This window comes from Pantherophis guttatus, chromosome 3 (genome assembly GCF_059756535.1).
Source record: "Pantherophis guttatus breed Tessera chromosome 3, ASM5975653v1, whole genome shotgun sequence".
Lineage (NCBI taxonomy): Eukaryota > Metazoa > Chordata > Lepidosauria > Squamata > Colubridae > Pantherophis > Pantherophis guttatus.
The window spans coordinates 18,090,575-18,113,382 of record NC_142065.1 but is presented as its reverse complement, the minus strand read 5'-3'; the positions used below and the strand labels follow the sequence as shown (position 1 = coordinate 18,113,382).

General features: G+C 43.2%; 1 protein-coding gene and 1 long non-coding RNA gene across 5 annotated transcripts in view; one reads left to right on the top strand and one right to left on the bottom strand.

The window, feature by feature from the left end:
- The first annotated feature begins 67 nt into the window (after positions 1–67).
- TFAP2C (transcription factor AP-2 gamma) overlaps positions 68–22,808 on the top strand; it is a 36,770-nt gene continuing 14,029 nt past the window's right edge. For 2 of the 4 annotated variants that reach the window (XM_034433070.2, XM_034433068.2), the window contains exons 1-3: positions 9,886–10,265; positions 16,990–17,469; positions 21,846–21,897. In XM_034433070.2, the coding sequence (XP_034288961.1) occupies positions 10,218–10,265; positions 16,990–17,469; positions 21,846–21,897 (580 nt within the window). In that variant the 5' untranslated portion in view covers positions 9,886–10,217. Of the gene's footprint in view, positions 267–9,885; positions 10,266–16,989; positions 17,470–21,845; positions 21,898–22,808 lie in introns of those variants that run through there. The other 2 variants (XM_087889078.1, XM_034433069.3) reach the window with 2 other exon arrangements.
- LOC148114508 (uncharacterized) lies at positions 5,976–9,628 on the bottom strand. The gene is made up of 2 exons (XR_015732975.1): positions 9,353–9,628; positions 5,976–7,241 (listed from the first exon to the last, which is right to left on the bottom strand). It is a non-coding gene; the product is annotated as an uncharacterized LOC148114508 (long non-coding RNA).

The window sequence follows — 22,808 nt, the reverse complement described above, 5'->3', positions numbered from 1 at the left end:
GAGGAGGAGGAGGAGGAGGAGGCGGCGGCTGCAAACCTTAGAGAGGCCGAGCAGCTCTTTTCTGCGCAGGCGCGGGGGCTCTCTTGGCTCACCCTCTGAGCCCAGGTGGAGCAGCGCTTTGGCCGGGACTCCAGTTAAAAGTAGTAGCTGCTGCCGCTGCTTGGCCTTCCAGTCCCCTCCCCCGCCGGCTCCGTTCCCTTCGTCAAGCCTCCCCCCCTCCCACCCCTCGGCGGCTCATGGCTCTCCTGGGGAGAATCGACTGGCAGGTAGGGCCGCTTGCTTTTCCCCTAGAAAAAGGAGAAGGAGAAGGAGAAGGAGAAGAAGGGAGGAGGAGGAGGAGAACGTATTGCTGGAGAGAGAGAGAGAGAGAGAGAGGGAGGAGGAGGAGGAGGACGGTTGATCGTGGGGACCCCCCCCCGCTTGCCCTGCGGAGCCCCCCTGGCGCTCTCCTCTTGCCAAGCTCCGGGGAAGGCTTAAAACGCTGTTGGCGGAGCTTCTCTGCTTCCAAGGCGAAGTCTTTTTCGCAACTTCTCCTCCGGAGCTTCGCGAGCACGTGGCGGAACGTCGAGGGGGCTGGAGGTGGGATTCCCCCGCCGCCTGGTTGCCAGGAAGGGAATCCCGCACCGTCTCGGCGTGGGTGGGTGCGTGGGGAGAGAAACTCTGCCTATGCCCCGGTGCGGTCCTCGTATAGCGACGGAGAGGGAAGAGGAAGGGGGGGGGAGTGATTCCTTTCGGAGCCAGCCGCTGATGATGGTTGGACAAGGCGCCCCCCCCCCCCCCGGTGGCTCCCCAGCCCTCTGCCCGCCGCACACTTTTTTACTCCTAAGAGTAACCTTTAACTCCTTTGGAAACTCCTGAACCGGAGGCTCCGTCTGCCTCAAGTGCGAGAGAGCCCGCGCTTGCTTTTCCCAGCTCTCTACAGCAAAGACAAACGGGTGCTATTAGAAGGCAGGGTAGCCTGTCAGTCCCTTAAGTGGAGCCCCTCAAGGCAAACCACGAAACTCGCCCCTGAAGATTGGAAGTTAAAAAATTTCACATGGGCTGCAATAACAGGAGCCGGGAGGGATCCAAGCCACCTGCGAGCTTGTTGGGGGGATGGGGAGGGGGGGCTGGAGAAGGGGTGATGGTGGTTTGCGATCTCCAACCGCGTCCAGCCAGAACTGCTGGAATCTGGCGAAGGGAGACCCAAGAGCTTTTTGGCTTTGCGCCGCTCATTTTCCAGAGCAACTTGATTCAGCTGAGCTCAGCAATTCCGTGGGGCTGACAGCTCCGATCGGCCTAAAAAAAAAGAAAAGAAAAGAAAAGAAAAGAAAGCCAGGGGGATTCTCTGATTGCAGTTGAGGGGCGATCGAGGCTGGACGGTCTTCTCACGTTCTGAACCCCGGGGCAAGATCTCTAGGCTCCCTTCCTCTTTCCATCTTGGCGCACTTACGGCCAACACCTATGCGTAAATAATATTTGAACAAAAAAGGCAGTGCGGTTTTTTTTTTTGCCCCTTTAAGGGGCTGCGTTCATAGGACAGGTAATGTCGGAAGAGTTTATTTTAACTCGTTTCCATTTTGGGAGGATGGGGGGGGAAGTAATTTAGCTTGTTGGGTGAACTGTTTTTTGTTATTTTTGGTATTGTGCAAACTCAACAAACGGTACTGTAAAACACGTATCAACTTAGTCAGGATTTTATTGGCTATTTTGTTTTTTTAAATCATCAGCTTTCCAACCCTTTGCTGTTCTCCATCAAGTACCCCAATTTGAAAATACGAGGTAATTTAGGTAAGGGGCAAAAAGATGTATTCTCGGGATATGTTTTAGCCATGGTTGGTTGCACCAGAACTCAAGTTTCTGGATTTGCAGGAAACCCTAACCCTAAAGTCAGCCGGAGGTCGAATAACATGGTAGGCTAAAAGTTGGCTCATTTGTGGTTGAGCTCTCCTGGAAGTTGGTGGGGCCCCTGAGGTCAAAATGGGCAGGGGAATTTTCTACCTGTCTTTCCACTGTGATTTTTTTTTTTGAAGAACAGCCCAACATTCACCTGCTGACAAGGAGTGACTGGAACTTCCTGGCCAGAGATAAAGGAAGCGGTTTTTCTTCTTCTTCTTATGGTCATTCTGTTCCATTTGGGTTTTGGGGAGGAATTCCGCTGAAAGCAGCATATCACCCTTTAGAATTAAGGTGGATGAAAGTAGCCCTGGGATTGTTTCTGAACCACAAGGGTTGACTTTAAGCAGTTGAGGAAGGTTAGAGAAATGTGCATGAGGAAGGGGCCCGAAGTAAGTAGCGATCTCTTCTTCATGCTTTCTTTGCGCCTTCAGGATGGCTGGGGGGGAATGATGAAAATTGTGATTTCGGACATCGGCAGAGCCCGGGGATAGGCAGAAATGATTGCTCCTAGCCTTCATGAAAAACTGGAGGTTTAATGTGCCCTCCCCACTTCTACCTGTTTGCAAATGAAGTACAATTCTCTTAAAGTTAAAGGTTGCTAACTTTAGCTAAATCTTTAGCTTAAAGTTAACAACCTCCTCAGTATAGTTTACTGTTTCTCTTAACCACTCTCCAATTTGTGCTCTTCCACAGAGCAAAAATAAGAACGAAAAACATACTTTAAAAAATGTTCTGTCCCACTTTTATGGCATATTGTCAAGAATTTGCTCATTTCTCAATATTTTCAGGGTTTGAGAATTGTACAATTTTTTTCTTGGGACCGGCAAACTCATTACTGACCTGGTTAATGCCAATAGAATTCATCGATTTTAGTTTATCACACAGTTAATCCAGCCAGGATTATGGTTTGTAAAGTAGGGTTAATGGCTCAAGCCCAATGTAAAAAAAACAAAAACTTACTTCATTATGTGTTCCAGAAAAAAGTGTGTTAGCAATAGCATAAATCTCTGCATAAAACATAGATTTACAGCTGCATTGATACCACATTGTAATTATGAAGTTCTCAAAAATGGAAGTTTTAAAACAAGTCAAACTTTTTGCAGTGCGAAGGCCTTTGACTTTTATATAAGTGCCTGAATTCCACAAGATCTCTATAGGAAAGGCTACAATCCAATGAAAAGTTTGTTCTGGAGGACAATTGCAGTTTTCCAAGAATTTTTCTCCCACCCCTTTCTTTGCCTGCAGTGTTCTGTATGGCTGGTGCTATCTCAAATGTTTAAGCAGATACTTAAGAGTAAATGTGTTAAGCCTGAGAATGACACCATTGTACAGAATATAGGTGATTAATCTCTGGAAGCAGACAAATCCTTTATACCATTCTCTCTCTTTTTTTTATCTGAAATGCTCCTGCTTAACTAGTTCCTAAACATGAATAGAAGGTGGACAGTTTGGGCTAATTCCATCAATCAATCGACTGGGTATTTTTAGAATAAGTCAAAGGAGCAAAGGAAGATATAAGCAAAGAGTTAAAGGAAAAGGGTTGCTTGAAGTGGAAGGGGTCAAGATTTGAACATCCATTGGTCCAAAGTTAATAACCACTGGAAGTTGTATAAGTTTGCAGAGTATGCTCAGGTATTAATATTCTCTATAAATCTATGAAAATGTTCTCTCCACATCTCCCCCCATTTTCATTTGTTGCATTTCCTCTTTATGTAGACACAGCCTGTGTAAGTGGCACCTGAATCGATCCATTTTGTGTGTGTTTGCAGAATACACCATACATAAGATAAACTGATTTTTTGGTGTTCATAATAGTCCTAAACCACTAGTTCTTTAACTGAGCCGGGTAAACATGGTTTATAAATTTCATCCTGTTATATTGTACAAACCCAAGGCTGTGGTTAGCTTGTACTTTGGTGGGTTTTACAAATCCAGAAAATTTATAAATCGTGGCTCCTTTTAATAATGGGATACATTTGTCCTACAAAGAACTGGTTGATTCCCAAAAAGTTTGAAATTGATTCTCAGTGGAATGTATTATACTACCGGTACAGGGCTTTGAATGTTCATATCAAATATCTTTGCCTCAGGCTTATGGCCACAGTAATTTTATTTATTAATGTTACCCATCTCACTGTTGAAGCAATTCTGAATTGTGCAACTGCAATGCTTACTTGGGGGTAAGCATCATTGTGCTTGGAGTGTGTTTATTTTTTAAGCCAATATGGTTTGTAGGCTTCCAAACCTTTACACCTCTTCTTAGGGTTAAGGGAAGATTAAACAGGTAGGATTTCCTTCATAGTAAATGTGTGTAGCATAGGCACTCAAATTTTGATCAGAATAGAATAGAATAGAATAGAATTTTTTTATTAGCCAAGTGTGATTGGACACCCAAGGAATTTGTCTTGGTGCATAAGCAGTGTTTCCAATTTTGAAAACTGCCTTGATTTTTAACTAATTTCATATTGGTAAACCAGAGAGTGTGAAGGTCTTAAATTCTGATCTTAACCTCATTTATGTGGACACATTCCCTGTTGGCCCAAAAACATTGTTATTTTCTGCACATAAATCCTTTTTTAAAATCCTTTTTCACAAACCAAACCAATATTGATGGTTTCTTCAAGGCAGTTCGTAAAAGAAGAGATAGACCCACAGAAGTTTTTACGGCACAGCGTATTTGACTGCCCATGGGAGTGAGGTTTGCTTTTCAGCAAGTATATTTGTCACCTCAAATTTCTCATGAAATAAATGGGATTTATTTAAAATGCCCCCAAAAGCTTTAGCGCTAATCTTATTTCATCAGTTTCAGGAAAGGCATGCTAATTTTTTTTTTTTTTAAAAAAAATATGAATAAGGCTTGCAAGAAAACTTTTCAGGAAAGCCTGAGCAATGGCTAGATATGTCTGTTTTATATTTCAGTAAGACGGTGGACTTTCTGACCTTTGGGAAAAATCTTTGTAAAAATGGCAGCACAGAGTTTTCTCAGAGGTCAGCCATTCTGCCAGAATAATTAAATCAGTTCTACAGCAAGTGGCTTTCCCCCCCCCTTCTTCTTTCAAATAGCAGTTGGGAAAATAATGGTTTTTCTCCTATAGAGGAATGTTAAGGTGAGCTGTCTCTTTTTCTTATTGAGATGCCTCGTCTTAATGACGCCAAGTGCTTGCAAGGGGAGGGTGACTCTTCCCCCCCCCCCTTTTGTGGTAAATGCAGATTCTTTTGCTCCACCAGGGCCTCAGCCAGTGCTATGAATCAGCACCTGCATGCCAGATTGAGAGATAACAGGGCTGGGTTTAATTGCTGGCTGATTAGTTCAGTCTCTTCCCCCCTCCTTTTTTTTTTAAACCTGGTCAGTTGCACCTTCTCTGAGCTTTTCACCTGGGTCATTTTGAAAATGGGATGGAGTGGGGTACTTTTCAACTTTCCTGCTCTCCATCTTATCTTCCACTGCTTCGGGAAGAAGCAATATTTTTGGCCGGTGACATGTTTAATAAACAGGGGAAGTGGAGTGACGCCATCAATGTTAATGAAACAGGTTTGGAGTTCCTGCAAAGAGCCTCCCCAGAAAGAGATCTGGGGAAAAAAACACGTTTGAAGTCACTAGGCAATCATGTAGGATTGTGATGGGGTTTACGGAAGTGTGGTATGCAGTGGGCAGTTTCACACATTATGCTCAATCCCTAATTCTGGTTTAGCAAAAGGCCATTCTCAGCATTGTCATAAGATGCTATGCCTGAAGGCATAAACCAAGTGATGGCTTGTATGTTATATGGTTTGCTTGCAGCATGCTAAACCATCAACTAACCCTGATTTTAGCTTAGACTCTTTTGAAGAGCCCTGCCAATGTTTTGGTTATCTTGGGTGATTAATTTTAATAAACCATGGCTAAGTTAACCATGGATCCATAGAGCATAATTCAATAATAGCTCTTAATACTACAATTCCCTCCTTCCCTTGAAGCTTAAAAAACAAAAATGAAGATGCAGGAACCTCAAATGCTTAATGCCCTAATGCTGTGCAGTTCTGTTCTTAAATTTCATGGAGTTTACTCAGAGAAAACAAGCTCTAGAATGGACCTCTAAGAATGATTCTGGCATGAATCATTTCCAACCAATTTTATTAAAATGCATAAGCTTTCACATATAACATTTGTTGAAGACGCTACCAGATTCTTCCTGATGTTAGCATCAAATCTGTAAACCAGCGGGGAACTTGTACAGAATTGCTTTGAAAACACAAGGAAATCCTTTTACATGTTGCCTAGTAATTTTTTTTAAAAAAAGAAAGCAAGTTTGACCCAGACAAAATTTAACTCTTTTTGTATGTAACTTCCATGGAAGCAATCCTGATCCTTCATATTCCCTCTAAAGTCAGGTATAATAAAACTTCCTTCCTCAACCCTCAATTCCAAGCACTTGCTGAAGTGGTGAGAAGTGAGTAACTTTATCTGGATCTCAGCCCACAAAGCTTGCAACATTTAGGACGACAAATCTAATCCAAAGTGCACTCCTTTTCCTCTCTACCAAAAGAAAACGGCAGTATCTGTATATGTGTGTGTGTGTGTGTGTGTGCCTATAAATTTTTCAATGGAAAGTGGTTGTTTTTTTAAAAAATTTTTCCCCAGGATGGAGAAATGACTTTCTTAATCTATTTCCACTGATTTCAGTGCAAACTCCCTTCCAAGGAAATCTACTTTGCACTGCTTGCAGAGAAGTGTGTGTTTGTGTGTTGCTATTTTTTTTTAAAGACAAATAAATGCAGGCAAAACTTGAGCAACCAACCTGCCGGTTCTCCCTGCATTTTATGGCTCCATTATTTTTGTTGAAAGCTTCTAGAGGTCAAAAGGATGGGCTCTCCTCCTATTTTTTTTACAGATGACAAAACTGGGTCAAGAAAATGCCTTGCCTCACTATTTTGATTGATTGATAGATAGATAGATAGACAGACAGACAGGTAGGTAGAGTCATAGGTTGGGGAGAGCAACTACATCTGGACTTGGTTGCCTCCACACCAGGCAGAATTGTTTTTTGTAAATCCCAGCACTCTCTTCCCTATGGTTGGGAATATTCCGGCTGTGGACCTGAAATGAGGATCGAGTGGGCGGGGGGGGGGGCAGGTTCCCCCCCTTCCTTTTGGGGACTCAGGGAGGATCTCACTTGGTAACGAAGATCCTAAAGCCAGAGCAACTTACTTAGCCAAGGCTCTCTTGACGGCGTATTGATTGCAACGGGACACCGAACTCTTGCCATTCATTCCATCAATGGTCGGAGGTTTTTTTAGCTAGATTGGCGAGGAAGGCGAGAGACCCATGTAGAGATAACGGCCTTTTCAGTTTATGTATTTATTCCCAACGAGTGAAGACGATTCTGCAACAATAACAAAGAATATACCATACTGTAAAAACAGGGCAGGCTTTCCCGACCAGGTCTGGTTTTTCCTTTCGGCCGCTCGCTGCCCCTTTTTCTTGGAAGGTGGTGTGTCAAAAAGGAAGCTTGAGAATCGCTTGTGAGCCAACTCAAATACTACAATTCCCTCCTTTGAAGAGCCCTGCCAATGTTTTGGTTATCTTGGGTGATTAATTTTAATAAACCATGGCTAAGTTAACCATGGATCCATTCAATAATAGCTCTTAATACTACAATTCCCTCCTCCTCTTGAAGCTTAAAAAACAAAAATGAAGATGCAGGAACCCAAAATGCTTAATGCCCTAATCCTGTGCAGTTCTATTCTTAAATTTCATGGAGTTTACTTAGAGAAAAAACAAGCTATAGAATGGACCTCTTAAGAATGATTCTGGCGTGAATCATTTCCAATCAATTTTATTAAAATGCATGAAAATGTATTATTATTATTGGTTAATCTTTGGTGAGATTCACAGCCTTTGAGGCTGGTTAATAGCTCAACAGCTCGAGTCCTAACCAAGGATCTAGGAACTGTTAAGGTATCGTTGGAGGATGTAAACTGTTCCCAGTAAGGTGGTTTTTTTGTAGAGTCAAAATGTTCAAGTCCAGTAAATTTAGAATTTCTAAATAGCGGGGTAGCCCTTTGAGTATTGCCCCAAGGGCTCCAATTACAATCGGGACAACACATTATCATTATTATCATCATTATTATTAAATTGATTTCATCAGGCGACGGGCGTCCCTAGAATCGCCGAGCCGCTTCGGGAAAAGGTTACCGCTTGCTTTATGCGCACTGCAGAGCTCTCCCTGGAGGAGCTTAATTCATTCTGGGGAGCAGGATCAAAATAAAAAAGGCGAACGGCGTCGGAGGGAACTGGAGAGAGAGAGGGGAGGGGGAGAGTTCCAGACGATTGGCAGGCTCCCCTCCCCTCCCCTCCCCCCGACAATTTTTTTTTCGGTGTAGAATATGGGTCTTCTGGAATTTCTCCAGGGATCGGCGCCCTTTCTCCCTAGCTGAGAATGGAGCCTCCCCCACACCCCCAGACTTGCATCCGCAGAGCCGGATGGTTGTGGGAGAAAAGGAGCGAACCGGACCGTTCTGGCTGCTTACGGGCCCGGAGTAAAAAAAAAAAGAGAGAGAGAGAGAGATCAGAGAGGTGGATCCAGCTTTGCTGCCCCGGTCGCTGGCACCGCTTATAGCCTTAACTTGCGAGGAAGCGCTGCTCTTTTTTGTTGGAAGAAATATCCTCCTGGGTTCTGCTCCAAGTGGGGAAAAAGACACTGGAAACATGGAGACTGCTTTAAAACATGCTTCTCCATTTCTCATCCAGGGAAACATAATATTCTGCCTTTTTAATATTTCCCACAATATTTCATTCCTCTAGGAAAGGGGTGGGTGCTAACTTTCTACATTTTTTTACAAGGGATTTAAAGAAAGAGGGTTTGCGGGACGGCGGGTGGCCCCAAAAAGATGTCCAAGCGCCCCGTTCAAGAGCTCCCGAGCTGCGCAAGGCAGATTTGCTGGTGTCGGGAGAGGGTTTTTCCCCCCCACCTTTCCTCAAGCTGGTTCTCTAGGAGACGCGTCAGTATTAAAAGCTGAATTCGGGGAAAGGAAAAGAAAAAAAAGACCAAGGGGAAATATTCGGGCTTTAGGTCCAGTTCCCCTTGGGCGCTTCCTCTTCTCCTTTGGCTGCCAAACGTTTAGTTGCGGATAAAGTTTGCGCGACTGTAAATCTACTCCCGGTTTTTATTTAGGAGTTAAGGCAACGCGCAGTCTCTTTTCTTCGTTTCCCTTGTTTTAATCTCGGCTTTACTACGGATAGGGGTGACACACACACACATACACACACAACTCCCTTAAACCGGGTTCATCCATTTAATGGCGAGCTCGCCCTACAGATTGGCCTCCTCAAGGAACCAAACGGTTAGGATTCCCAAGCCACCCTCCCCAAAAAACAACCCCAACCCTAAACCGAGGTGGAGAACCAGCAGCGGCCGCTGACCCGAGTCAACGGGTCGTGTGAATGCAATCGGAAGAATCTTCCCCCACCCACCCCTTACCAAACTCCCACTACCTTTTGCACTCTCAATTTGGGTAGGTTATACGCTTTTTCGAGGGGAAATTCTTGCATGCGGCGAGAGTGGTTTCTTTCACCCCCTTTTTTCGTTCTTGCCTGGCTTTCGCGTCTCCCCAACTCCGATGGGGGGGTATGTGGAGTGGTGGGGGGGGGGGAGAGAGAAATCCAGGCAAGGGAGCGCCTCCAAGGGGTTAAAACGTTTCCTCGCCGCGCGGGGGTCCAGCTGGAAGCGTGCGCCGCAGCATGAAGCTCTCCCAGCCGGAGTTGCTGTGCGCGGAATTGAAGCGCTTCTCCTCCCCCCCCCCCCGCCCCGTTGCTAAGCCATGCGTGTGAGCCGCCTTCGGGGCAGGCTGGCGCTTTCCCAGGCGCGCGCGCGTGTGTGTGCGCTTTTGGAAAGGTTCCAAAAAGCCCGGACAGGGCGGGGCTTCTCAAGCTCCAAAACTGCTTCCCCATTGGCTGAACTTGGGTCGCCGCCTGTCAGGGGGAAGCCTCCTCCTCCTCCTCCTGGGCCCTCCCCCCGGGGAGGAGTTATTCTAATGAGGTGGCCATTAAGGGTGGCGGGATGGGAAAAAGAACCTCAGTTATTAAATTCTCGGGCGGAATTTCTCTTCCCCGCTACTTTGTGTTATCTATGCCTGTCTTGAAAGCAGCTCCTTGAAAGGTTGGGGAGAGAGTTGTGCTTTCTCCAGCGCCCTCCCTCCCTCCCTCCTTCCTTGGATTTACCAATACTTTGTGGGGCTGGGGTGCTTTATACCTCCCCGCCCTTTCGGGTTCATATCCTTCCTTTATAGAAATTGTGACTTTTTTTATTTTTTTTATTTTTATTTTTTTACATTTTTAATTTTGGGGAATACTGGACGCCATGTTGTGGAAACTAGCAGACAATGTCAAGTACGAAGAAGACTGCGAGGTGAGAGTTTTCAAAGGCTGGGCACGGGGCTAGTCCTCATTGATCAGACGGGGGTTGGGGGGCAGTGGTGGGATTCAACCAGTTCGCACCACTTTGGGAGAACCGGTTAACTTTCTGAGCAGTTTGGCAAACTGGTTGTTGGAAGAAATCATTAGGGCAGAGAACCGGTTGTTAAATTACTTGAATCCCACTACTGGTTTTTTTTTTGGGGGGGGGTGTCTCTCATTGCTGCTTTTGATTACCGGTTTTCCCATTCACGTCCATGCAGAAGTTAAGAGGGGGAGAGGGGAGACACAGGACAGATCAAGGGAGCTTAGTGGCCGGTTGCCCGAGTTTTAATCCGAGCTATTTGGAAGGTAAAAAACGTTCCTCCAGGTTGTACTTGGGGAGTGTTAAGTAGTTGGGCTTCTAGGAGCTCTGCGTCCCGGGCATGTGTATCTGGTATGGTAATGGGGTTTTCTTGTCATTTCGTAGGGCTTTGACTTAGTTAATAAATTTAAGTCCTAAAGCACTTTGAAGTCCAGCTACAGTTTAAAAGGATACCTTGCAAGTTCAGTCGCTTACTCATAAAACAGGTCCCGGGGAAATCGGATCAGCCTTGACTTACTCCGGGCTTGCACGTACTTTTTTTTTTATTTTTAAAGGAGCGCGCTAGATCTCCTCACCGGATCTCCGAAAATGTTGAGTTTTCTGCTTTCATTGGATTAATTGTATTAAAGCGATGCCCGCGCTTCCGTTTGTTTTTTTTTTTTTTGACCCTGGTAAAAAAAAAAAAATGGAGACGGTGCGTGCAAATCTCGGTGCGATACAGAACTTAAAAGTGGGATGCGCTTTCCCCCCCTGCGTTGCAAAAAAAAGGGGTTCGGTTATTTTTGGGGTCCCCCCCCTCTTTTCAACCCTGGCGGTGGTGGGCGCTCTCGAGGTCCTCGGCCTTGAACTTTGGCGGCCTCTTCTGCCTCTCTGGACAAGTTTCCAGCGGAGCCCCCCCCGATGGTCTGAAATAAAGGCTTTTTAAAAAGTTCTCAGCGGGGCTTTTAATTTTAGAGGGAGGTGTAGGATTTCACTCGCATCCCCGCCGTCGTTCGCTCCAAGGCGGCTTCGGGGTCGTCCTTGAAAAGCAGCCCGGACGCATTTAAATAACTTGTTTGACTTCCTCCAAAAGTAAAGGGTCTCCCTTTGGCCCGGTGCGTTGCATCCCTAGAGGTGGATAACGGTTCCCCCCCCCCCAAGTAGCATCTTTCGGATCCGCCTCGCGTCCCCTGAAGCCCCCCGTGCAACTTTTTGTGCAGATCCTGGGACACCACGAGCGCCCCAGGGCTCCCGCGAGAGACAGGCCGGGCGCTTATTTCGCCTGGGACCGACCGACTGGCCGGCCTGATTTTAACTCTCGTCCTTCCCGGAGGAGGATCGTGAAAACCCGGCAAAGACTACGGAGAAAGCCTTCCAACTTAAAAAAAAATTCCTTCTCCCTTGCGCCAGTCTTCGGTGGCGATCGCTTTAAATCCGCGTAATCCGGGTAGGCTGTATTGCTATAAAACCCTTAAATCGGATTCTTTAATATATATAAAATATATTATATATATGTGTGTGTGTGTATATACATATACATATACATCATATATATATACATCATATATATATATATATATATATATATATATATATATATATATATATACACACACACACACACATATATATATATATATATATATATATACACATATATACATATATACACACACATATATACATATACATCATGTATGTATGTATGTATGTATTTCTTTCTTTTTCGTAGGTTTTATGTGTATTTCTCTTTAGCCAGGTTCTACCTACCTAAACCAAGATATTATGCAGCCCTAGTTCAGTGAACTGTGAATAGTGATTTCACTGAACTAGGCTGCATATCTTGGTTTACATGTCTGTCTGTCTGTCTGTCTGTCTGTCTGTCTGTCTATCTATCTATCTATCTATCTATCTATCTATCTATCTATCTATCCATCTCCCGTTGAGTGCGCGCGTCCCCACAAGATGCCAGGCTTAGCCTTCGCTTTTATTTGCAAGAGTCCCGCCTGAATTACCTTATTACTCGAGAAAAGCGGTTTGTTTCCCTCCTCCCCCCCCAATAACCGGGTTAAACGTGTTGTGAGAACGCAGCCGTTGGTAAATGGGAAAGAAGAAGTGCCCTTCAACTCTACGGGGCTTATACCCTGTATAGGATTGTAAACCCTTCTCCTTTCTCCACCCCCCACCCTCACCCCAAAATCGATCCCGGTCCTGCTTTCTTCTTTGAAAAACAAAACAAAACTTTTTTTCCCCCTTGCTCCCGGCCTGCCCAACGCTTTTCCTCGCGAGGAGTTTGGAAAGGGGAGGAAGGGGAAGAAAAAAAAGAAAGAGCCGTTGCTTGGCTTTTGCCGAGGAACGGAAATGATTAATCCCTGCCGGCTCTCTCCAACTCTCCCCCCCCCACTCTAAAAAACCTCCCTCCCTCCCTCCCAATCCTGCCCCGCGGGAAATCCAGGCAAACTTTTCTTTTGCACGCTTCCAGGCCGAGGTGCGCGCAGGGCTTCCAAGTCCTCCCACGCGGCGGGGAGGAGGAAAGGGGGGGGGAGGTTTGCGGAGGGTGGAAGCCAGGGCCTGGGCGAGTGGAGGCTCCGAAGCCGGCGCTCCAGCCTGTCGGACTGGTTTTGGGAAGGGCAGGAGGGAAGAAAGAAAAAAGAGAAGCAGCCTCGGGAAGGAAGGGCAGAAAGTGGACGAGCTTGGCAACCAAAGGGCACTGGAGCGCCCTCGCCCTCCTCTCGCGCGCCTTTTAGCATCAAGCAGCCAAGCAACACCTCGGGGAAGGGCGAGGAAAAGGGGGTGCCGGAGGGTTTGGAAATCCTAGCTGGGTTTGTTTCCCTTGAAGGATCCCTAAGAAATTGGCCCTGGACTTGTGTGCTCAGGTTGGTAGGTTGGTTGCTTAATTTGACAAGCCCCCGCACCCCCCCCCTTCCCAAGGGCCAGTGATGGACAGGACTTCTCCCAAATCGTGTGTTCCCTCAGCTTTGGTGAACAAAAGCATCTATCTTCCTCTTTTTTTTTCTTTTCTTTTTTCAGTGAATGGGGTATTTAAGCCTTGTGAAAAAAAAAGAATTGGGGAGTTAATGGGTATCGATTACTCTGCAATAGAAAAAGCTTTTCTGATTAAAGCTTTTGTTTCCCCAAAGGTTTCTCCCCACCCAAGTAATTTATTCATGAGTAGGCCTGCATTTGACTGCACATTTCTTTATAATGTCCTTGGGGGGCGGGGAGGCAAGGTGGGTCTTGGTTAAATGGGGCTAATTTCCTGCAACTTTATTTTTAAACATCGGGTATCGGCCTTTTGGCTTAAGCAGAAATAGTAACTGGGATGTCAAACCCTTTCCCCCCCCCACTTCCTAAATGTCCTGACCCCTCCCTATTTGAAGAACCCAACCAGATCCTCTTTTCCTGGCCATGGGAAAATGAAGAGCCCTAGTGATTCTTAAAAAGTGCTGACATCACACAACAGCCTTGGGCTGAAATCTGACTAGCTGGGTAGTGGGTGAATGCATTGTGTGAACGTAGACAAATGCATAGCCATAGATAGCAAACTACGGTTTGAGTAAGCACGATTAGCGCATTTGTGTTCTGGCAACCAGTGTGTCTTGAGTAATTCCCCTCCAAGGTATATTTTCCATCAAAACGATGAGCCTTTTGCTTGATTAGGAATATATTTCAAGATCACCGTGATTGTATTGGCAGGGCACGTTTACCCAAGCAAGATAAAGAGATGCCAGATGCATTTGTAGAACATTAGTTGATTAAAGTTTTTTATGGTTTAACATGTGTGAGTGTGAATCTAACACATGTTCTCTGATCAGTTTGTGGTTCAATGCAAACTCACAATGAGGGCTAAATCGTTCAAGCCAGTTAAGTGTGCTGTGCTGTTTGCATTTAGACACTTGAGGATTTCACAGGCTGAGCAGGGACATTTCTGATTTCTACAGTGTTGGGACTAAGGCCAATAGGTTTGGTAGAGTTCCTTGCTAAGTAAATTGGGTACAGGATTGCAACCTTGTAAATTGGGGGATTCCTTATTGATCCTAAATTCACTTTTCTTTAGGGATTACAGGAGGTAAAAATGCCCTGGCAGAGGTGGAGGGGGTTTGACATGATGCAAAACAAAACAAAACAAATTTAATGATCTGGAATCAGATTTAAGACAGTTCAAAACAAGACTCTATAGAGACAATATTTAATAATTAAAGGTATGCAAGGAGACTGAGAAGTCAGCCCTCTGGGATAGAGACTGGCTGTCTGGTAACAGGCAAAGCTAAAAAAGCAGCCCTGGTTTTTAAAAATATCCGACAAGCAGATTAGCTCATCTTTTCTGGGGCTGCGAATTACTTTTTTTCTTTGTTTTAACATCTTTATGGAATTAAATTAACAAGTCAGAGAATCTGAATTGCAGCATAAGTCTAAATATATCTGTGACTGGTTGGCTCAACTTTACCACTAGGAAAAAGTCCGGGCCTCTTTAACAAGACTTATGTGGCTCTAGAGTTGGCTGCCCAATGCCAGGATAGGAAGACTTAAGAGTACTCTGAGGGCAAGAAAATAAACCTAATTTGTTGATGGGGGAGAGGAGGGGAGGAGAGAATTTTTCCTATAAAAAAAAAATAGAGCAGGAGTTAATTTAAACTTTTTTTTTTTTTGGTACGTTCTCAAGATTGACATGCTGTTGGGTACAATCTGGCTTCTTGGGAACCTCATAGCCATCCTAAACCTGACCCCTCTACCCTATAGTTAATCTGTCAGTAGCCCTAGCCTTTTTTTCCTCTTGCCTCCATTTCCAGTTTTCCTTTGATTCCCCTCCCCTTTTTTTTTTAAACAGGGAAGAAGCTGCATAACTCCCAGAGGCCCAGCATTGAGATGTTATGCTGGTTGCGGTTTTAACACTTAATTTTAACTCATTTAGTAATCAATGATTGGTGACCTGTAGCAGCCTTGAAGATACGTACAACCTGATTGGTTAGGTTCCATAGTGCATGCATTTTTTAAAACCTCTGAATGCTGGTAGTTATTAATATTATTAAATACACACACATACACACACACACTAGAATCCTATAGCTCCATGTCAGAAGCTCTGGCTAATGAGTTAATTAACTTTTCAGTTGCTAAAAGGGTGTTTAGTGTTTTATGCAGCAATAGTGGGCAAAGGGATGGTTGTTATTTAGAGGCACAATTTTGTAAATTCCCTTAAGAACTGATAGTTTCTTTAAAAAACAAAATAACTTGGAAGTTATGATTATATTTTGGACGGAGACTGAAAGCCCATTGAAATAAATGAGGTTTGGTCCCAATATCTGTAGAATCAATGGCAAAGTTATGTATTGAACTTCTTCAACTCAATGAGACTTTATTCTGATTAATCAAAGTATATGGTTAGATTGCAAGCCAAATATTTCAGGATAATATACGTGCATTTCTGAATAGCTGCCATTGATTGAATGCAACATATCAGGATCCCAGGAGCTCACATTCTCTGTAGCAGTATCTGCCCTCTGGAATGAGATACTCTCAGTCTCATTCTCTGGAATTCGAAGGATTCCCATTCTACTAGGATTTTAAAGGACATTAAAGACCTGGCTATTCGCCCAGGTTTTTAGAGAGGACAATTGATGTCCCCTCTTTTTTTTTCTGTTCTCCCGGGTTTATTTTCTTTGCCATTTTTGTGCCTTTCTCTTGTTTTGGTTTCATATATTATTATTATTTTTGTATTTTGTATTAACAATTGTAAACCACTGGGAGTTGGGTGGCATCTACATTTAATAAATTAATGAGCTGCCTAGAGTCATCATATGAGACAGGTGATCAATATGACTTGTAAATCAATAAATCAAAGATAAACAATGCTGCAAAGTCAGGGTTTTTTCCCCATTTATTATGGAGTGTGGTTTGATATTATGCTTGTGTATGAGGTATTGGATTTTCCCCCACCCACTCACTTGACTGGCCCCAAAATATATTAGCTGAAATAAAACTTGGGTATTTTTTTCATAAAATATTTTCTTAGATTATAGAATAAAATACAATACAGCTGAAGTAAACCTTGGTATTGATTGATTTGTAAGTTTTGTTGTATTTAAGATTAAAACAGCAGGTTTTAATTTAAGTAATGTCACATTAAATTGATTTCTGCCATATTTGAGTACTGATCCTCATCTCAAGTGGAATTAGGGGGCTGTCTTTAAGTTGTTTACTCCAAAGCAAATGCTTTTATTTTAAAGGGAAAATACAGGAATTAGCGGAAAGGGGGAGGTCAATAGTTCTGCAGTCTAGTCTCATAAAACTCCAGAGACCTTGGTTTTGTCCTGTTGGAAGCTACTTTTCAGTTGGACTCCTTGAAGGTTGAAGCTAAATTCAGTGTTTTTTCTCTCTCATGTATTATGGAGTATGGTTTGGTGGTATGTTTGTGTATGAGGTATTAGATTTTTTTTCTCCACTTGACTGGCCCCAAAATACTTGGATAGTAATTTTCCTGATTCTTAAAAGAAAAAAAAAAACAAACAAACCACCACCAAACCACCAAAATATATCAATGGAGTGATATTGTGATGCCCTCCAAGCCGAGTGCCAGTGTATGGCAGCCGTTTTCAGGTCTTCCCGTGGTTCCAGAATTTCACTAACTGGGGTTGCATTCATTTTTTCCCCTCAGGACCGCCATGATGGAAGCAGCAACGGGAATCCTAGACTGCCTCACCTCTCCGCTGTCAGCCAGCATCTCTACAGTCCAGCCCCCCCTCTTTCCCACTCGGGGACCTCCGATTTCCAGCCACCTTATTTCCCTCCCCCCTATCAGCCTCTGCCTTACTCCCAGTCCAGTGATCCTTACTCGCACCTCGGGGATCCTTTTTCTATCAATGCACTCCATCAGCCGCCACCTCCTCCTCCCAACCAGCAGCAAACTGGCTGGCCCAACCGTCAGACCAGCCAAGACCCTTCCGGTTTATCCCACCATGCCCGATCTGGCTTGGTGCCTCATCTCCCAGCTCTGGAAAGTGGCTCCCTTGGGGCAAGAAGGGAAACCTACAGGCGATCTGAGCTGCTCCTGCCCCACGGCCATGGGCTCGATGCTACCAGCTTAGCAGAGAATTTAGGACTGCATGACATGGCCCACCAGATGGAAGAGGTTCAGGTAACATTTTCTGGGGTGATAATAGAATGGGGAGGATACTACGGCAGCTTTTGCTAATGTGGAGGTCCTTGGTGCGCTCTGAGCTTGGATGTTTTCTTGCAGACGTTTTGTTAAACCAAACTAGGTAACACCCTCAGTGCTGCTGATGTTACCTACCATAGTGGCCAAAATTGTGGAAACCTTTTGGGAAAAATGTATTTTCTAAAACTAGCTAATAACACCACTTTTTGTTTGGAGTAGTACCATAAAATTGTATTTCAATGGAAAGATAATTTAATCAAAAATGTAATGCAATAACTTTGATGAAGGATTTGCTATTAGAATAGCAGTTACAGTATAAAGAAAAGTGAAACACGTAGAAAAAAATAAGATAAAAAAAAATTATCACCGTAGAAAAAAACGAGATATACAAAAATTATCACCATGTCAGTTAATACTTAGTTGGGTAACCTTTAGCATGAATTATGGCCTTACAACATCTTCCCATGGAGTGAACCAAGTCTTTTAGTTCTGCAGCTGTTATAATGTGAAACCAAGATTGAATGATTGCTTTTATTAACTGGGTTTTATTGCTGGGTCGCTTCTGACTAACAAGTTTCTTTAGCCGGCTCCATAGATTTTCAATTGGGTTAAGGTCTGGGCTATTCCCAGGCCATTCCAGCATCGGAATATGATTATCTTGAAACTCCCCCCCAAAAAAGTGGTGGTATTAGCCATCAAACCTCAAAAATACACTTTTCCCAAAAGGTTCCCACAATTTTGGCCACTATAGTTTAGGTAATGAAACGTCTGCAAGAAAACAACCAAGCTCAAAGTGCACCAAGGACCCTTCTTTTCAACCCTGAGCTACAAATATCCTCCTTTATCAGCTTTTTCTAACTAATAACTCAGACAAACTTGGGCTGTCTTATTAAAGAAAGCTTTACAGGTAGTCCTCGAATTACAACCATTCATTTAGTGACCATTGGAAGTTACAACGGCACTGACAAAAAAAAGTGAGTTATGTCCGTTTTCCACACTTACGGCCTTTGCAGCCTCCCCATGGTCACGTGATTAAAGATGCTTGGATGCTTTCAGATGCTTGGTAACTGGCTCATAGTTATGACTGTTGCAGTGCCCTGGGGGTCATGTGATCATCTTTTGCGACCTTCTGACCAGCAAAAGTCCACAGGGAAGCCAGATTCACTTAACAACCACGCTTCTAATTTAACAACTGCAATGATTCACCCTGGCAAGAATTGTTGTGGAATGGGGCAAAAGTCACATAACTGTCTCACTGAGCCACAGAAAGTTTGGGCTCGATTGTAAGTTGTAAGTCTGAGGACTACTTGCATTGGGAGAGGTTGAAATTCCCAGTTCTGGGTAAAGCTTGCTCCCCTTAACAAGAGGAGAACCTTTGAGTCCTTGTAACCCTGCCCAGATTTGAGCATTATACCCTCATCTCTGAGAAAAAAAAATAGATGCTGGTGTTTTTGCTTAGTTGTTTAGCACTTGATTAAAAGAAAATCATTTTTCTTCGGGGTTCATCCACTCATTTTGCCTTCACGGTGATGATCTAGAGTGAATAGATTAATAGATATAAGATGTATACAGTCAGTGCCATAACATTAATGCTAAAATAAAGGGTGGGGTTGGGCAGCACAAAAGATCCACTCAGAGAGAATTTCATGCTCATAAAATGATTCCTGCATGTTGTGCAAGGAAGTGGAAGGCGTTACGAGCATTTTCTGTTTGCTAAGAAAACGCTCCTAGAGATGCTTGTAGAATGGACAGTTTTGTTCAGCCACACATGCTTATTTTCTTTATGAAAATCTGTATGAGAAGCTCAGTATGGGTGAATCGAGTTTGAAACCAAACACTACTTCACTCTGAAGTGTGTATATCACTCGGGCATGAAAGAGGCATTGCACAAACACAGAGGTGTGAGAATCTGTTTTTCCTCCATTGCTTCATAACCTGTGCAATCCTGTTATGGAACAATCCTACACCAATGACACAGCTACCTCTGCTTCATCATTTCCAATGAAGGGAGCTTGATTTGCTAACTTGGCTTTGTCCAACCTGATGTCCTTCAGCTGTTCTCAATCAGTTCCCGGCGAATGAGGGCCAATAGCATTCCATATTTGTGAGTCACCAGGTGTTGGGGAAAGCCATAGCAATAAGCATTTTTTTTTTTATTTTATTTTCCATTTGCATTCTGCCTTCTTGGTCAACACCAAACAGCCAAGGTGGTTCATTTCATTTGTACAGAAATCCTCCAGGCCGGAAGAGAAATTAGCTAAGTGAGTCCCATTTATAGATAGTCCTCAACTTTGGGTCACAATTGAGCCCAAAATTTATGTTGCTAAGTGAGGGAATTGGTTAAGTGAGTTTTGCCCCCATTTTACGACTTTTCTTTCCACATTTGTCAAGTGAATCACTGCAGTTCTTAAATTAGTAACACGGTTGTTAAGTGAACTCAGTTTCCTTATTGACTTTGCTTATTAGAAGGTTGGAAAATGATTCCAGGACACTGCAACCGTCATAAATATGAGTCAGCTGTCAAGCATCCAAATGTAAATCACATGACCATGGGGATCCTACAGCCATCATAAGTGTGAAAAATGGTCATAAGTAACCTTTTCAGGGCTGTTGTAACTTTGAACGGTCACTGAACTGTTGTAAGTCAAGGATTACCTGTATTCGGGTTTGGCTCCAAAATAAGCTGCCTCACGGATTGCAGATTTTAACCAGTGGGATAGAAGGCCTGCAGCATTAACAAGTGTCACTTAAACTGACACTTCACAGCTCAGTAATCCAAGAATGACCTTCTGTAGTCTTATAGTAGTTTTGTAGTCTGCTCCGAAAATTGTTGGTCTTTCATTGTCATGGTTAGGTCATTTTTTGGTGTCCCTGTGAGTCAGGTTTTCACTCCTGATGACTGCATAGACAAGTTCCTGCACAGACAAGGGTTTTCACAAGTGGTTTCCCGTTGTCTTCTTCAGACTGAGAGAAAATGACTGGCTCAAGGTCAACCAGATGGCTTTGGTCCTAAGGCAAGATTGGAACTTGCGGTCTCCCAATTTCTAGCCGGGTGCCTTGATCTCTACACCAAACAAGCTCAGGTTATCTAGAATAATCCTCTGAAAACAAATACAGGTTAAGTTACTCAACTTACAACAGTTCATTTAGTGACTGTTCAAAGTTACTGGTACAGTGACACTGAAAAAGTGACTTATGACTGTTTTTCACAGTTAACAACCATTGTGGCATCTCAGTGGTCTTGTGATCAAAATTCAGAGTCTCTTCAACTGACTCATATTTAACAGATTAACAGAGTTGGAAGGGACTTTATAGGTCATGTAGTCCAATCCTCCACTCAAGCAGGAGACCCTACACCATTTCTGACAAATGGCAGTTCATTTAATGACGGTTGCAGTGTCCTGGGGACCTGTGGGGACTTTGTGACCTTCTGACAAGCAAAGTCAATGGGGAAAGCCAGATTCACTTAACAACTGTGTTACTAACTTAACAACTTCATTCACTTCACAAATGTGGCAGGAAAGATTATAAAAACAAGGCAAAATTTACTTAACAGGTGTCTCACTTAGTAATTTGGGGCTCAGTTGTGGTCGTAAGTGGAGGACTACCTGTAGACCGGAGATAAGGCTCAACTGCTCAGATGTTGGTGCAGTTCACCCAGCCTCATGATTTAATTTTGCCATTAGGTGTGATCTCTTCTCTTGTCATTTGTAAATCAGAATTTATGTTGGGCATGTATTCACACATCACAGCTGGTCTCAAGCAGGCTGACCATACGATAGCTTAACATGATGTTACAAACCACTTTTTCCTGAACTATTTTAAGGTCAGCTCGAAAATGTTCTGAGTTATGATCGTTGCCCTTTGAAAATGTAGACCCACAGATTCTGTATTTGTGCGCACCGCCATCCTAAATGCCTCAGTCATGAATAAACTTCCTCACTTGTTTAACTGGGGATTTAAGTAGATCCACGAATGCAGTGACAACTATGCCCTTTTGAAGTCAGTAGATCATAATTCTATATATGCACAGGAACGAAGGCAGCATGTTTACTGAATAGTGAATCTGCTGACTTGCTTCCTTGAATAAACTGACAGGCACAATCATAATTTTGTATGATTATACATCCCATTGATCTCGATGCGATTTCCAAAAAGTTTAATTTTTGTTGGTTTTGGGTTGGCCTGTTCAGGTGTCTATTAAAATCTTTGCTCTAAAGTATTGTGGCTTTTGCTAAAACCAATTGGGGGACTGTGTTAATGAAATATGTTTGTATATTGGGTGGGGAAGCGGGGAGGAAATGGTATTCCATTGCTGTATTCTTAAAAAAAAATATTTCACATTCTCTCTCCAGAATGTGGAAGATCAGCACTTATTAATGCATGACCAGACAGTCATAAGAAAAGGTCAGTAAGTTTACATTCTGCTGGTTTGTTTTCTTTTGTCTTTTATAGGATGGCATTTTCACTCGTAAACTTTTTAGGAGTTTCAGATTTGCCTTTATGTTCCTTTTTGAAAATAGACTTTGTTTAAAACAACAACAACAACAAACAACTCGAGTATAAAAAAGTAAGATATCCCCCCAGGCCATCAGGTTCTTTATATGAGCTGTCATATATATCCACGGATATATTTTTTTCTGAAAAAAGTAGGCTGTGGATATGATCGACCTGAATATGTATTTATAAACAAATATTTTACAAATTTACATTTTTTAAAAAAAGTATCTACATTCTGGATCTTGGCTTAATACAATGGATTTAAAATGGGTTAAGTTTCTTTCTTGGAAATTTTGTAGCAATTCCTTGGATGTTATGTTCTGGGTTACAATACGCAATGTGAAATTTTTGGAGGAGGAGTTCCATTTGTTAAAATTTGTTGTTTTTGTGATTATCCATTCATTGGTAGTTGTAGATGCCTTGGAAGGAAAAAAAATTCCTTCATCTAAGAAGTTGGGGGAGAAATGAAAGCTCTCAGGGATAATATAAATATTTATTTGAGGATAATGACCTCTCTTTTTTTGCATTGTTATTGCCTGTGTTTATAACATGGGCAAATCAACAAAGAAATGTTCCTGCTGCAACCAACATTTTGGCCACGGCTTCAACATTTTTTTAAGTGGATTTCTGTTCGATACCAAAAAAAATTGAAGAGCACCCCCTTTCCTTTTAAAAAGAGGGGTCTCTTTTTTTGGTTAAATATGTGGTAGCCTTCCCTCTGGTGCCACAGCAAGCCATTATATGTGCTTATCCATGAACAGCTGTAATTTAACCTGAGTTTAGGGGTGGTTATCAGGTTGCAGAAGGCTGTTGTATAT